General features: G+C 41.5%; 1 protein-coding gene and 1 long non-coding RNA gene across 3 annotated transcripts in view; both read left to right on the top strand.

The window, feature by feature from the left end:
• Positions 1 to 1,486: 1,486 nt before the first annotated feature.
• LOC120062701 lies at positions 1,487 to 2,775 on the top strand. Of its 2 annotated transcripts, none has more exons than XR_005478433.1 (3): positions 1,487 to 1,624; positions 2,149 to 2,400; positions 2,564 to 2,775. It is a non-coding gene; the product is annotated as an uncharacterized LOC120062701 (long non-coding RNA). The 2 variants fall into 2 exon arrangements; XR_005478434.1 differs by having other exon boundaries at positions 2,572 to 2,775.
• Positions 2,776 to 4,200: 1,425 nt separating this feature from the next.
• LOC120063566 (spermatid perinuclear RNA-binding protein-like) overlaps positions 4,201 to 14,689 on the top strand; it is a 58,973-nt gene continuing 48,484 nt past the window's right edge. Inside the window, exons 1-2 of the mRNA XM_039013919.1 lie at positions 4,201 to 4,267; positions 4,493 to 4,623. Coding sequence (XP_038869847.1) covers positions 4,201 to 4,267; positions 4,493 to 4,623 — 198 coding nt within the window. The remainder of the gene's footprint in view (positions 4,268 to 4,492; positions 4,624 to 14,689) is intronic.

Here is a 14,689-nt window from a genome sequence, read left to right on the forward strand (position 1 = left end):
CCATTAGTGTGGAAATCGTAAAGGATATGGTCACGTGTCAAATGTTTGCAGACGGGAGAAGTATGATATTGAAGAATCTGTGAATGGAAAATGTTGCAACTGTGGTGGGGATCATACTCCGGACTTCCTTGAGTGCCCTGTTAGGGTGAAGGAGACGGAGGTGGCAAGAATAAGGGCTGTCCAGAATGTCTCCTATCCGGAGGCATTGAGAAGAGTGGAAGAAAGGAGTGAAGTTGAAGAAGCAATGGTAGAACGAGTAGAGAAGAAAATGTGTGTTGTGGTTCCTAACTAGTTGTTTGATAGGAGATGAGCTCCTGATTTAAAACTTGTCACCACTGACTGTAACCACTTGGCGTTGATGGCAAGTTGGAGGAAATGGCGACTGTGCTTGACTCCGGGAGGCTCTAAGATGGCAGCTTGAGCGGACGCTTACTACCGAGCTCTGCACACCAACTTTTGAAAGATAGTGAAAAGTGTATTTATGTAAAAGTGTAAAAGTGTATGTATATAAGTGAGAGCATTTGTGCCAAAACCATTAGTGTGGAAATCGTAAAGGATATGGTCACGTGTCAAATGTTTGCAGACGGGAGAAGTATGATATTGAAGAATCTGTGAATGGAAAATGTTGCAACTGTGGTGGGGATCATACTCCGGACTTCCTTGAGTGCCCTGTTAGGGTGAAGGAGGTCGAAGTGTCAAGGATCAGGGCTGCCAGAGATCTCCTATGTGGAGGAGGTGAAGAGAGTCGAAGGGGCAAGAGGCAACAGTGTTGAAGATATGGCAGTGGATGAATTGCAATCAGTTGCTAGTGTTTTAAGTAAATCGGGTGATCTGGATACACTCATTGTGAAGAAGGTGGATGTTGTGGCATTTATAGCCACAGTGATTAATTGTACAGCACAAGTGTCTAAGAGGTCCAAGTTGCTGGATATTATATCTGCAGCCGAGAAGTTTTTGGGGCTCCAAGACTTCACAGCAGAAGCACTACAAGGGCTTTTGTCGCAAGGAAATGTCCTGCCCTCACAGAAGGCTTCTGAGCCTGTGTTAAGACCTGATTAGAATGAGGTTTTTACAGAAAAGCAGGTTTATTTTGTTTAGTTAATTAATTTTTTGGGTAGTTAGTATTTTATTTTTACCCAAATGTTTTTCCTTTTTTGGGATCCTTATTATCCATCCGCACAGTAGGTGGAAGAATGCACATTTAATTGTTGCAAACGCCATTACTCCATAGAAGAAGTACAATTTTGAATAATCTGGGAATGGAAAATGTTGCAACTGAGGTTTTTACAGAAAAGCAGGTTGATTCTGTTAGGTCAATACTTTTTTGGCTAGTTATGAGGTTTTATTTTTACCCCCCCAAAAAATATTTTGGGATAATTATTATCCACCCGTACACTAGGTGGCGGAATGCACATTTAATTGTTGCGAACGCCATTATACCATAGAAGAAGAAGTTGTTCTATAGCGCAATCGCTGGAGAAAAAGTTTCACGGAAAAAATGACCTCCACCCCAAAATAGAATGAAAAGCAGAGATAAGTCAACCGAGAAAAAGGACATGGGATTTGGAGACGCGTTGTCAGGGTGGAATATATTTCTACAGGTCGCAGAAACGAGACTGGAAAAGTGAGAGTTTTCATTGGCTGCATATATCTTAGGCTAGTACAGGTTGATGGTTTGAGTGAGAAAAATGTTGCGCGTGGACAAACTGTCAGACTATTGTTGAGACGTCTAGTAGACGGCTATAGCCTAACGTAACCGCGAAAGCCTTTTTTCGCAGCAGGTTAGGATAATTAACGTAGCAGGTTAGAAGACTGAGGTTAATACATTTATGCAAAGGGTTATCGAAAATTATCACTTAACTTGCAACGAAAATCACTGTATCGAAGAGGTGTCCCTAATGTAACCACGTAGGGTAAAGACAACCCATCATAGTCATGACGGTAAAATAGCCAATCAAACACGAATCACTCATTAATGCAAATCATCAAAATAAGTAATTTATTAAATACTGTCCATTAGTACGAAATCAACCATAAATATATGAAATAAAACTAAATCATTTGCAAACTTTTAAACTACCAATCAAGTTTCAATTATTGAATTGCCCCCTATTTAAATGGCATCCTATTTTCTCACTGTCTTTGCAGATATCAGCACAAATGTGATGAGTTGGAGGTGCAACACAAGGACTTCTCCTCTCAGTACTTTACTGTTGAACAAGACATGGGGCTCTACGTGAAGTGCTCACTGGCCCAGAAGGAGGATGAGCTCACAGACCTGTCAGAGCAACTGGGGGGACTGCAGCAGGCCAAGGACACCTTTTGAGCTGCAGCTCAGTCAACTCCGCCAAGAGTTGCAGGAGAACAAGGACAAGCTCACCTTTGAGAACATGGTTCTTGGTGAGATAAAGAACCTCGATACCACATCATCCCATTCACATGATCCACCACCAGGCTTTCATTTCAAACCAGCTCCAACATACCTGATCCTGTGGTCTGAATTCAAGATGAATAAACGTTGATCATTTAATTGTATTACTCCTCTCTCTCCATCCCCATGCAGCGGGTAAGCTGGAAGCTCCGGAGGAGTCCCGTGTGCAGAAGGAGGAGCTGATGGCCCGCCTGGAGGAGCAGCTCGGGAAGTAGAGGCGGGAGCATCACACAGTCGACTACAGCCTAGAGAGGAAGGCCGTGCTGGACAGCGACAGTTCAGTGCCATATGTATACTGAGTGTACAAAACATTAAGAACACCTGCTCTTTCCATGACACAGACTGACCAGGTGAATCCAGGTGAAAGTTATGATCCCTTATTGATGTCAGTTGTTAAATCCACTTCAATCAGTGTAGATGAAGGGGAGGAGACAGGTTAAAGAAGGATTGCTAAGCCGTGAAACAGTTTAGACATGGATTGTGTATGTGTGCCATTCGGAGGGTGAATGGGCAAGACAAAAGATTTAAGTGCCTTTGAATAGGGTATTCCTAATAATTGGTATACTTGTATATACCCTGTATTATTTGGTCACTGCTGCTCAAAACTTTCCTTCACTCTGCATCTAAACAGATTTTCACTCCAAACACATTTTTGCCATGAAATCATTCAATGGCAGAAAGGGAGGGGGTCCCATACAACTGTAACTCCAGCCTTTAAAAACATCAATATAAAACATGTATGTTCCAGTCAGGGACACTGACTTCTGCTCATACTCTCCCTCCCTGTGCTCTCTAGACCAGAGTTTCCCAAACTCGGCACCCGGGGGGCCAAGGACCAAGTTTGGGAAACCCTGCTTTAGACTAAGGGATGCAGCAGCACGTGGCAGCCGAGTTCCGGCGCATTTCGGACAGGAAGATGCCAGAGACGACCATAATGTGTCTGTGACAGCCTAGCTCAGCCAGCTGTCGGACAAGAGCAAGCAGCTGCTTGAGGAGAACAAGGACCTGAAGGAGAGAGTGAAACTGATCTGCAGAGAGCTGGAGAACCTGGAGCCCCCGTTCAACAAGATGACCCGCAAGAACCTCGGCAACTAGAGGGGGGTGTGTGTGAGGGAGAGTGCATGATTTCAGTGAATCGACACCGCCGCATGATAATGACAGGGCCTCTCAGAAGTCTGATCTGACAGCTGACTAGTTACATTCCTCTCTTCTTGAGCTATGCCAGGGTTCAGGAGGACCATATTGCACTGCTGGGAGAGATGCATGCCCTAAGGTCTGATGATTCCATTCAGAATTAAATTAGACTCCAGAGTTCCTGTGCTCTACATCAGGGGTGCCCAATTCTGGTCCTGGAGGGTCGCAGTCTCTGCTAGTTTTGTTCCTTGTCATTCAGTGATTGTTCTCTGAGCAGTCAGTGTAATGAATTTATCAATGCCTTTGAGAACCCAAAACGAGTAGGACTTCAGCACTGTACACCCCGACTGTACATGGTACAATTTGTATTTTGCCTGGCTAACTGACGTTGATATGCAAGAAAGATATATCTTATTCATGTCAGACAAAAATAATTGATTCAGCCTGACATTTAAATGTCAGGTGCTCCCTCAGTAATTGTTGTTACACGAATGCCTTAAATGCCAGCAACAAGTGAGAGATGTGTTCAAATAACATTCTCACAAAATCTATTGAACTTCAATGGAACTCTGTGAAAAAGTCTGATTCCTGTTTTTTGTTTTCAACCCAATTTATATTGAAGAACTAAATTAGGAATGAACCCCAACCCCCTGTGTTCCTACAGGCAGGAGCAGGCCTCAGTGTTGGAGGACCTGGGCCTAGGTAGGCAGACAGGCTGGGAAGAGAGCTGGAGAGGGACGTGAGAGGACAGCTGGAGACCATGCAACAGGCAGCTGCCTTCACCCTCAAACTTGTCCTCAAGAAAAATAAGTGATGGGAATGAAAATTATAGCAGTGTAAGCATTGCGTTTATGTAGATAGTCGTCTATGGAACCAGATGATGCAGAAGCTGTTGACTGTTGGACAGTGCTGCTCTGCTGGCAAAAGGGCCTGCCGTGAAGGACTTCAACCCAGAGGGAGACTCCCTCCACAAGTTTAAGATCGGCCCTGGCCCAGAGAGGTACTGGAGACTGCACATATACTGCCCGCCTAGCATCCAATTCAAGTGTAATTCCACTGTAAGCTAGTGCACTAGTAGCCATTGTGCAGGTTGAGAAGAGAGGGACAAATTCACTCTGACATTAGCATATAGTCTTGGAGAAAGCTGTCGAGGACTACAGCAAAATAGTATTATGCAGCTAATTATTAAATATATCAATGAGTGTTCATGGGTTTATGTTGCAAGAGTTATATATTATTGCCATATGGCATGCTGATCAAAAAACTCAACATGTGTATCTAGCTCACTATGTTTCTCAAATGGCATGCATACGTGTTTCCTACAGTGCATTCGTGTTTTCTACGTTAGTCTAATTCTACACACAATACTCCATAATGACAAAGCAAAAACAGGTTTAGACATTTTAGCAAATGTATATAAATAAAAACACCTAAATATCTCATTTACGTAAGTATTCAGACCCTCAGTACTTTGTTGAAGCAGTGATTACAGTCTTGGGTATGGTGCTACAAGCTTGGCACACCTGTATTTGGGGAGTTTCTCCCATTCTTCTCTGCAGATCCTCTCAAGCTCTGTCAGGTTGGATGGGGAGCGTCGCTGCACAGCTATTTTTAGGTCTCCAGAGATGTTTGATCGGGTTCAAGTTGGGGCTATGGCTGGGCCACTCAAGGACATTCCCGAGACTTTGTCCCGAAGCCACTCCTGCGTGTCTTGGCTGTATGCTTAGGATCATTGTCCTTTTGGACGGTGAACCTTCGCCCCAGTCTGAGGTCCTGAGCGCTCTGGAGCAGGTTTTCTTCAAGGATCTCTGTACTTTGCTCCGTTCATCTTTCCCTCAATCCTGACTAGTCTCCCTGCCTCTGAAAAACATCCCTACAGCATGATGCTGGCACCACCATGCTTCACCGTAGGGATGGTGCCAGGTTTCCTCCAGAAATTACGCTTTGCATTCATGCCAAAGAGTTCAATCTTGGTTTCATCAGACCAGAGAATCTTGTTTCTCATGGCCAGAGTCCTTTTAGGTGCATTTTGGCAAACTCCAAGCGGGCTGTCATGTGCCTTTTTACTGAAGAGTGGTTTCTGACTGGCCACTCTACCATAAAAGCCTGATTGGTGTAGTGCTGCAGAGATGGTTGTCCTTCTGGAAGGTTCTCCCATCTCCACAGAGGGACTCTGGCGCTCTGTCCGAGTGGCCATCGGGTTCTTGGTCACCGCCGCCCTTCTCCCCCGATTGCTCAGTTTTGCCGGATAGCCAGCTCTAGGGAGAGTTTTGGGTGGTTCCAAACATCTTCCATTTAAGAATGATGGAGGCCATAGTGTTCTTGGGGACCTTCAGTGCTGCAGACATGTTTTGGTACCCTTCCCGAGATCGGTGCCTCGACACAATGCTGTCTCAGAGCTCTCCGGACAATTCCTTCGACCTCATGTCTTGGTTTTTGCTCTGACATGCACTGTCAACTGTGGGACTTTATATAGACAGGTGTGTGCCTTTTGAAATCATGTCCAATCAATTGATTTGACCACAGGTGGACTCCAAGTTGTAGAAACATCTCAAGGATGATCAATAGAAACAGGATGCACCTGAGCTCAATTTTCGAGTCTCATAGGAAAAGGGTTTGGATACTTGTATAAATAAGGTATTTCTCTTCTTTAGTTTTTATACATTTGCTAAAATAAAATAAGCTGTGTTCGCTTTGTCATTATGGGGCATTGTGTGTAGATTGCTGATATTTTTTATCCATTTTAGAATAAGGCTGTAACGTAACAAAATGTGGAAAAAGTCAAGGGGTCTGAATACTTTTTGAATGCAATGTACATGCTCCAGATCATCAGGGCCTCTTTGTTCCTCCTCTCAAGGCCACCTGTGTCACTTCAAGACAGGAGTCCTGGGCCTTATACCGTGTTGTACACCCAACTACAACCACATCCTGTCCAAGAGCACTTGCCTTCAACTTCATAGGTGATTGAGCTGCCTTTTTTGCTGCTGTTTTTATGCTTGTCAAAAATACTATTTATTTATTAGTAAATGTACTCAGTGTATGTTGTAGCTTAGTTACAGTAGATACTGAGTAGGTGATTTTTGTTGTATTAATTCAAAGATAGGAAATATATATATTTTTTAAATGTAGTGTCTTTTTTTTGTCAATTTTGACACACATTTGATATATTGTAACGGCAGCCTTCCCTCTCAACAGGGATCGGACCAAGACGCAGCGTAGTTTGTGCTCAACATATTTAATTACGAAAATACTGTGAACACTAAACAAATACAAAATAACAAATGTGGCAAACCGATACAGTCCTAGCTGGTGCAGAGAAAACACAGAGACAGGAAACAACCACCCACAAAATCCCAACACAAAACAAGCCACCTATATATGATTCTCAATCAGGGACAATGATTGACAGCTGCCTCTGATTGAGAACCATATTAGGCCGAACACAGAAACAGACAAACTAGACACACAACATAGAATGCCCACCCAGCTCACGTCCTGACCAACACTAAAACAAGCAAAACACATAAGCACTATGGTCAGGACGTGACATATATTAAACCAATGTCTTGTTAACCATAGCCTCTTTGTTCGTCTGGAAACCCCCACCGCCCTAGAAGAGGACTAGTCCGTCCAAACCCTCTGGTCCAGAGTACCTGGCTCCTCTGCTGGGTGACCCTTCCAGAGGGAGCCCGTTTACCCCCCACAGACCCACCCCAATCAGGGGTAGCCCCACTGAACCCATCCTCAGAGAGGCAGGACTGGGCTTCAAACCCCTTTTAATGGGACATTTTCAACAGAAAATAAATGGTGCTACTTGGTTATGCAAAAAAAAGTCACTTATACATTTTATTTTTCAGCCACTAGGTGGCAGCAACTATACTTAGAATATGTTCTACTGAGTCCGACAAAGATCAGCCACTAGAAAGTTTTCTAGAGAAAGCAATCAAAAGATCTGTTATTTTGTGTTATTAGTTTTTTAAAGACTGTATCCAAAAAATAAACATCAGAAATGTATACTCAAACGATTAAGACATACTGTAGCACAGCCATTGTCCACATACTAAATCCAATATGTAGTTAATGAAGTAATAAACAGCCAGTGCTTCAGAAGAAAATACTTACTAAACTTTATAAGGCTTACTTACTAGGTTCAATGGTTGTTGTGGGGACAGAATTTGGTATGTTGTACTGAAAATCTTCACAGCTCCCAAGTGGCGCAGCGGTCTAAGGCACTGCATCTCAGTGCATGCGTCATTGCAGACCCTGGTTCAATTCCAGGCTGTATCACAACTGGCTGTGATTGGGAGTCCCTTAGGGCGGTGCACAGTTGGCCCAGTGTCGTCCGGGGTAGGTCGTCATTGTAAATAAGAATTTGTTCTTAACTGACTAGTTAAATATAATAAACAACTGTAAGTACATAGTGGTGTTTGACATTGTCATGGTCTCTATAAGGCAAAGTCTATGAGGATTGTTTTTTAAAGTGACACTACTGGACCCTAGATGATGTGAAACAATGGTGTTTTCTTTATCTTATTAAAGCTTTGTGACTGGATGCATGTGAAGAAGGGATTGTGGATGGGGGACATTTCTTCAATATTATCTTTTTTCTTTTTTGAGCTTATTGCTAACCTTTTGTCACTACTACCCTGTTTTTCACTGTCATAATTCAAAGCTATTTTCTTGATGCCTTTACCCATCAAAGCTAGTTGAAAGTATCTCTCCCTAAATTAATCAGTGTCTCATTTATAGGGACATATGTTTTGATAGTCTATGAGAAGACATCAGACAGTAACTCCCTTTTATTGGTGTGATTTACAACTTTCCTCTCTGCAGTAATTCTCAGGTGAATCTACCTGTCTTCTCAACCCCTGAAAATTGATGATTTATGTCTTTCAGTGTGCCAATGAGGTTTTGCGAATCCACTGTAGAGGTTTCTGTGCTGGATCCACCCCTTGCCCCGGCTATTAAAATGGATCCTGAAAAGTTAAACCTATTGGCACATTGTGCTCCTTGGAGCCGCCTAGGTGCAACTAGAGCTTGAAGGAAAACCAATGTTTTGTCTGAGCTGGCCCATGTCCTCTTGTATTATTCCCATTCAACAGCACTGACAGACCCCTCAGTTTCTGCTAAAAGGCAGGCAGTCTGCATCTGAAATGGCACCCTATTCCCTATATGCACTATTTACCAGTGCCCTAGGCTGTGTGCATTGGTCAAATGCAGTGCAGTAAAAAGGGGATTGGGTGCCAGTTCAGATTCACACTGAGCCATTAGAAGCTGTTATCTAACATTTCAGTGTTTTGAAGTGCTGCTGCCTTATTTTGGGAACAGATGGGGTCCTACCATAGCATGGGCATCTATACTAAATGGATGAGTGCCAACTGAACTGCAGTCTAGTGAGACTAAGGCGTTGGCATAGCAATCAGGTACATGGTGATATGTTATACAGAGCTCTCCTGTCATGTTTCAATTCTGTGCATGTTAAGTATTGATGATACTTGTATGATGCATGAGTTCAGTGCAGATATTGATTGAATGGATCAGGTGACTCAGTCTTTACTCGTCAATTAAACATGTTCCAATGATCAATACGTTAGGGTAAGAGCATAATACGCTAGACGAGGTGGGATCTTTTTGTGTCAGTAAAATGAATTATACGAGAAATGTCGGTGGAAACGCTTTTATGCGCAAATATTGATATAATAACCATCATATGAAGTAAACGTGGAGTCACGCGATGACATGTTGGGTGGTCCACCGACTACAAATCGAGAAAGCGTGCAGATTATTAGCCTACAAATAAATTATAATGAACTTCACAGGGTGGTCAAAGTGCAAAATGAATTTGATTCGCCTTTCCAATAAATGTCGAGGGTCTTATTCTGGTGACGTGACAAATAAAAATAATCTCGCTCTTTTGTCAATCATAATTTAATAAAGGCAGCATTCCAAACACTTAAAAGACACCCTATTCCCTCAGCCCTCAAATTAAGTGGACACTTCTGATGACGTATCATGACGTCTGACGAGTATACACTTGCAGGGCGTGGGAGGAAGGAATGATTTTTAAATGGACCACCCTTGGCCAGACATTCGTCACTAGTTCATCACGTGATGATTGTGTTTTCAGCCACCTGTAGCTTGTGGGTGCTTCATATGCGCGACAGTCAATTATGATTGCATGTCTACTTATATTAACTATATAATTTGTAATATATGCCGACTGTATGATAGCTAGCAAATTAATTAGCAAACAGGTCTTTCTAATGGCTAACGATTAAAAAAGGCTGCACATTGTCCCCCCTGTCCTCTAATTCCATCATCACCTTTGTAGGCACCCACCATGGATCGACAACGGCACAATCTCGGATTTGCCTGTTCCTTAGATCCAGCATAATTTCAGGAATAAAATTGGTTGTATTTATTATGCAGAACCATCCATAACCTGTTTTTTTGGTATGGACAAATACATACTGAATACAGTAGGATAATTGTCATTCTACACTACTCAATATTTCTCTGCAATTAGACATTCATAGTGCAATTGATAAATATTATAATGCATGTGATAACGGATAGGCTACAGTAACAGGCTATAATCAATATGTGATTTGTGAAAGATACTGTACAGAGGGGGGATCAATTAATAGGTAGGTTATACAACTGTAAGAAATGATCGGAAGCTTTATCTGCTGGTATAAATGACAGAAATACCCACCCCATTTGCCACGGCAAATCGCTATCTGTCTAGTAGGCAGCAGTTTTCTTATGCTTTAAATTTGTGCTAGTGATTAATGTATATTGGCCAACAATTTCAATGGCTTACTGGCTCGCTGGGCACAGCACATTTTTCAATTCCCCTACCCCTGCCATATATAAAACCTCCCACCCACCATTCAAGCATATACAATTATTACTTATTGTAATACCAGCAGACATCTGGATGGTGAACTACAAAAAAAATACCATGTGTAAATGAGCTGAGGAGCAACACAAAATATTGCATTTGTCCAAAACATTTTGTTAGGTTCCCACTATCAAAACATCGGAACAGTCAGAATGTCAGTTACTTGAAATGCACAGGCAGGTAGTATAACCTTTATAGGATTAATTGTATTGCAAGCAACAGTAACATCTACTGATATGAGGCAGAATAGCTGCTCCAGCAAAGCTTCAGTATAAAAGTAGCTAGCTTGCTAGTTAGCTATCTTATACTATTTTGTGAAATGGTCTATGATAGAGAACTTGTTTAGTTTTTCACTATCTAGCTGCTAAAAATAACAATTTGTTTAGAAACATGTTCACAGAACTAGCTAGCCAGTTAACTTCATTACAGCCTTGCAATGTGTCCCTGTCACTCACTGTTTCCATCATAACATGCTACTTCTAGCTAGCTTATTCTATTTAGATTAAATTATAGCATGCTAGCTGGCCAGATAACGTCTCTACCATTGCTAGAATCACCATATATTATTGAAAAAAACCTTGCTAGCTTGTTAGTTCGCTAGCTAACATAGCAAGATGCCCAAAGTAGCCTAGTCGTATGTTATAAACCGCGCTCCCTTTTAGATACATAGGCTATTATAATTTCAAGTTTTTGCTCTAAGTAATAGGCCCAATTAAATGAGAGATGCTCATGGTAATTTGTTGAATGGCTACTTCGGGAATATGGACTCAGAACAGAAAAGGTGCAATGGTTATGATATGTATTTTGTTTTTTAAATGAAATATTATCAAGGCTACTCAAGAAATGTAACATTACAGTATTCAGACGTAGACAAACCAATGTAAACGGTGAACCGTCTGTTCAACCGTTAAACTGCGTTAAGGATCGTATAGAGCAATATATTTAAATACTGGGAGCTTATCTATTTACTACTGTGAAATTGGTCCAAATAAACGAGAGATGGGACGAATGGTAGTCTCAACTCGTTGTAGGCCTATAGGCTATTTTGGAAGTATGAAACCATCACAGTCAGAAAAGGTGAGGAATGTATTCTGCACAGATCATGGAAATTAAATAAATAATTGGAAATAGATTTCCAATTATTTTAGAATGCAAAGATTTTTGCTCTTCTCACTAACAGCATATGATTGCATCTTGGTATTCTATTTAGCTACCTGCTTTTTTGTTATGAATAAGTCATCATATATTACTCATTTGCATAGGGCTACTAGGCTACTTTTGCCTTCTTGCAATACAATACTTCTACCACAAGAAACTGTGCGTAGGCATAGTCTAAGGTTTACTGAAGGATAATGAAGCACATTCTCATGTCAAGTTAAGTTTTTATAAATGCCAACTTTTGCACGAATGTTTTGGGGCTCCTACGCAACGTTGATAAATGAGGCTCCTGCCGTGGTCGATTTACGTTGTCTCGCGTAAACCACGCCTCTTGACATTTTTGCAGCAACCAACGATAAATTTCTGTTCCGGAAAATAGAGTTTGCTACACTTTATGTCCACATAATGGACTTTAGCTACATTGGGGATATGTTTCCCATTGTTCTATGATAAGTTTGAATGAAGAGCCGTTTGGAAGCCAAATGAGCCGGGTCTTTTCTGTGAACGGAGCCAAATGCCCATCACCAATGGAAGATGATTACATTTGGGGCTGTCAAAAACAGTAGCTAGCTAACAACAAACAAGAGATACTATTGTAATATGATAATTGAAAACATAACGTCTTGGGCTTTCAGTGTATGAATGATCTGACACTGGAGAACAAAGAGCAAACTATTGATCCTTTGTGCCTAAGAATGTGCGAGAGATTCTCAGCTGAAACTATAAATCGTAATTTTTTATAAACTGGAAAATTATGCCCGTAACGTGTCTACTACACCTTTGAGCTTTTCATGCCGTTGAGGTTTGACATGATGTCCGGGTCTTATTTTGTACAGCATTTCAGTTGCAATGGTTAATTGCATACGGGTTCTATAAAACCTAGTCTGTTTTATCAAGATTGTTGTGAATAATTCTCACTGTGAAATACTGGGACAGTAATCAAGCACAACACAATTAAAATCATTTGGACAGCCTCGTACAAGACTAACTACTTATTGTCAGTCACAGTCATTATTATCACACAGTCGTATTGCGGTTTAATTGCCTGCCAAATGCAGTCAAAAGTGTTGCATTTAGCATCCGACAATCGTAATGCGCGTGCGCAACTGTCCGGCTCTTCATTGAGGGGGTTCGATTAATCTGGTCCTGCGGTACACTTGAGCTATCGCCTGTCACTTCATTGGGCGAAAGCGGAGAGGGACGAGCGCTTTATCAAATTAACACGCATCTGCACCGCTGGTCATGTTGTCAACAAGGCAGCATATAGTGGATTGTTCAGAAACATACAACATCTATTTCCCATTAAATACACTAGTTTTCATTGGGAAGGCACATAAAGCATTTTTATCAAAAGCAATCACTTTTGCATGTGAAAACAGAATCCTATGGAAGTCCAGAGAGGACATCAGAATAAACAAAATAATTCCCGCCTTATGTGAGATCCATCTTATTTATCTTATGATCACTAGATAACAAAAGTTGTTTTGTCAAGATCACAAGATAATCAAAAGTACCACGCATCATCCATTAATTTGGTCAGATGCACGATAACCACCTCATCAAGGAGCCCTGTGGCTAGCCTGCTTACCGCCCAGTGGTGGAAAGTATTTAAGTAAAAATACTTTAAAGTACTACTTAAATCGTTTTTGGGGGGTATCTGTACTTTACTATTTATATTTTTGATTACTTTTACTCCACTACATTCCTAAAGAAAATAATGTACTTTTTACTCCATACATTTTCCCTGACACCCAAAAGTACTCATTACATTTTGTCTAATTCACACACTTATCAAGAGAACATCCCTGGTCATCCCTACTGCCTCTGATCTGGCAGACTCACTAAACACAAATGCTTCATTTGTAATTGATGTCTAAGTGTTGGAGTGTGCCCCTGGCTATCTGTAAATTAAAAAAACAAGAAAATCATGTCATCTGGTGTGCTTAATATAAGGAATGTGAAATTATTCATACTTTTACTTTATATACTTAAGTATATTTATGCAATTACATTTCCTTTTGATACTTAAGTATATTTAAAACCAAATACATTTAGAATTTTAATCAAGTACTATTGTATTGGGTGACTTTCACTTTTACTTAAGTCATTTTCTATTAACGTATCTTTACTTTTACTCAAGTATGACAATTGGGTACTTTTTCCACCACTGGTGACGCCTCCAAGATCACAGCCAATCACATGCAAGGAACAACGCAGCTAACTTGGCTAGTCTTGTTAGCTAGCTAGTTAGCGAGGTAGTCTTGTTAGCTATTTAGCTAGCTAGCAGTGCTTTTGTCACTAATCCATGATTTTGTCACTTCAAGATTAGACTACTGCAATGCTCTACTCTCCGGCTACCCGGACAAAGCACTAAATAAACTTCAGTTAGTGCTAAATATGACTGCTAGAATCTTGACTAGAACCCAACATTTGTATCACATTTCTTCAGTGCTAGCCTCTCTACACTGGCTTCCTGTCAAGGCTAAGGCATATTTCAAGGTTTTACTGCTAACCTACAAAGCATTTCTTGGGCTCGCTCCTACCTATCTCTATGATTTGGTCTTGCCGCACATACCTACATGTACACTACGGTCACAAGACACAGGTCTCCTTATTGTTCCTATAATAACTAAGTAAACAGCTGGAGGCATGGCTTTCTCTTATAGAGCTCCATTTTTCAGGAATGGTCTGCCTATCCATGTGAGAGACGCAGACTGGGTATCGACCTTTAAGTCTTTACTGAAGACTCATCTCTTCAGTAGGTCCTATGATTCAGTGTAGTCTGGCCCAGGGTTGCGAAGGTGGCCGGCTCCCCTCTCTCCACTGGGATTCTCTGCCTCTGGCCCTATTACGGGGGCTGAGTCACAGGCTTTGTAGTGCTCTCCCCTGCAGTCCCTAGGAGGGGTGCATCATGCGTGCCAGGCTTTTTTCGCTATACTCTACTTGAGTGTGCTGAGTCACTGACATGATGTTCCTGTCCGGTTTTGCACTCCCTCGGGCTTGTGTGGTGGAGGAGATCTTCATGGGCTAACATATAGGGGATTTGAGAAACACTTAAAACA

The sequence above is a fragment of the Salvelinus namaycush genome, chromosome 18, assembly GCF_016432855.1.
Source record: "Salvelinus namaycush isolate Seneca chromosome 18, SaNama_1.0, whole genome shotgun sequence".
NCBI classification, from domain to species: Eukaryota; Metazoa; Chordata; class Actinopteri; order Salmoniformes; family Salmonidae; genus Salvelinus; species Salvelinus namaycush.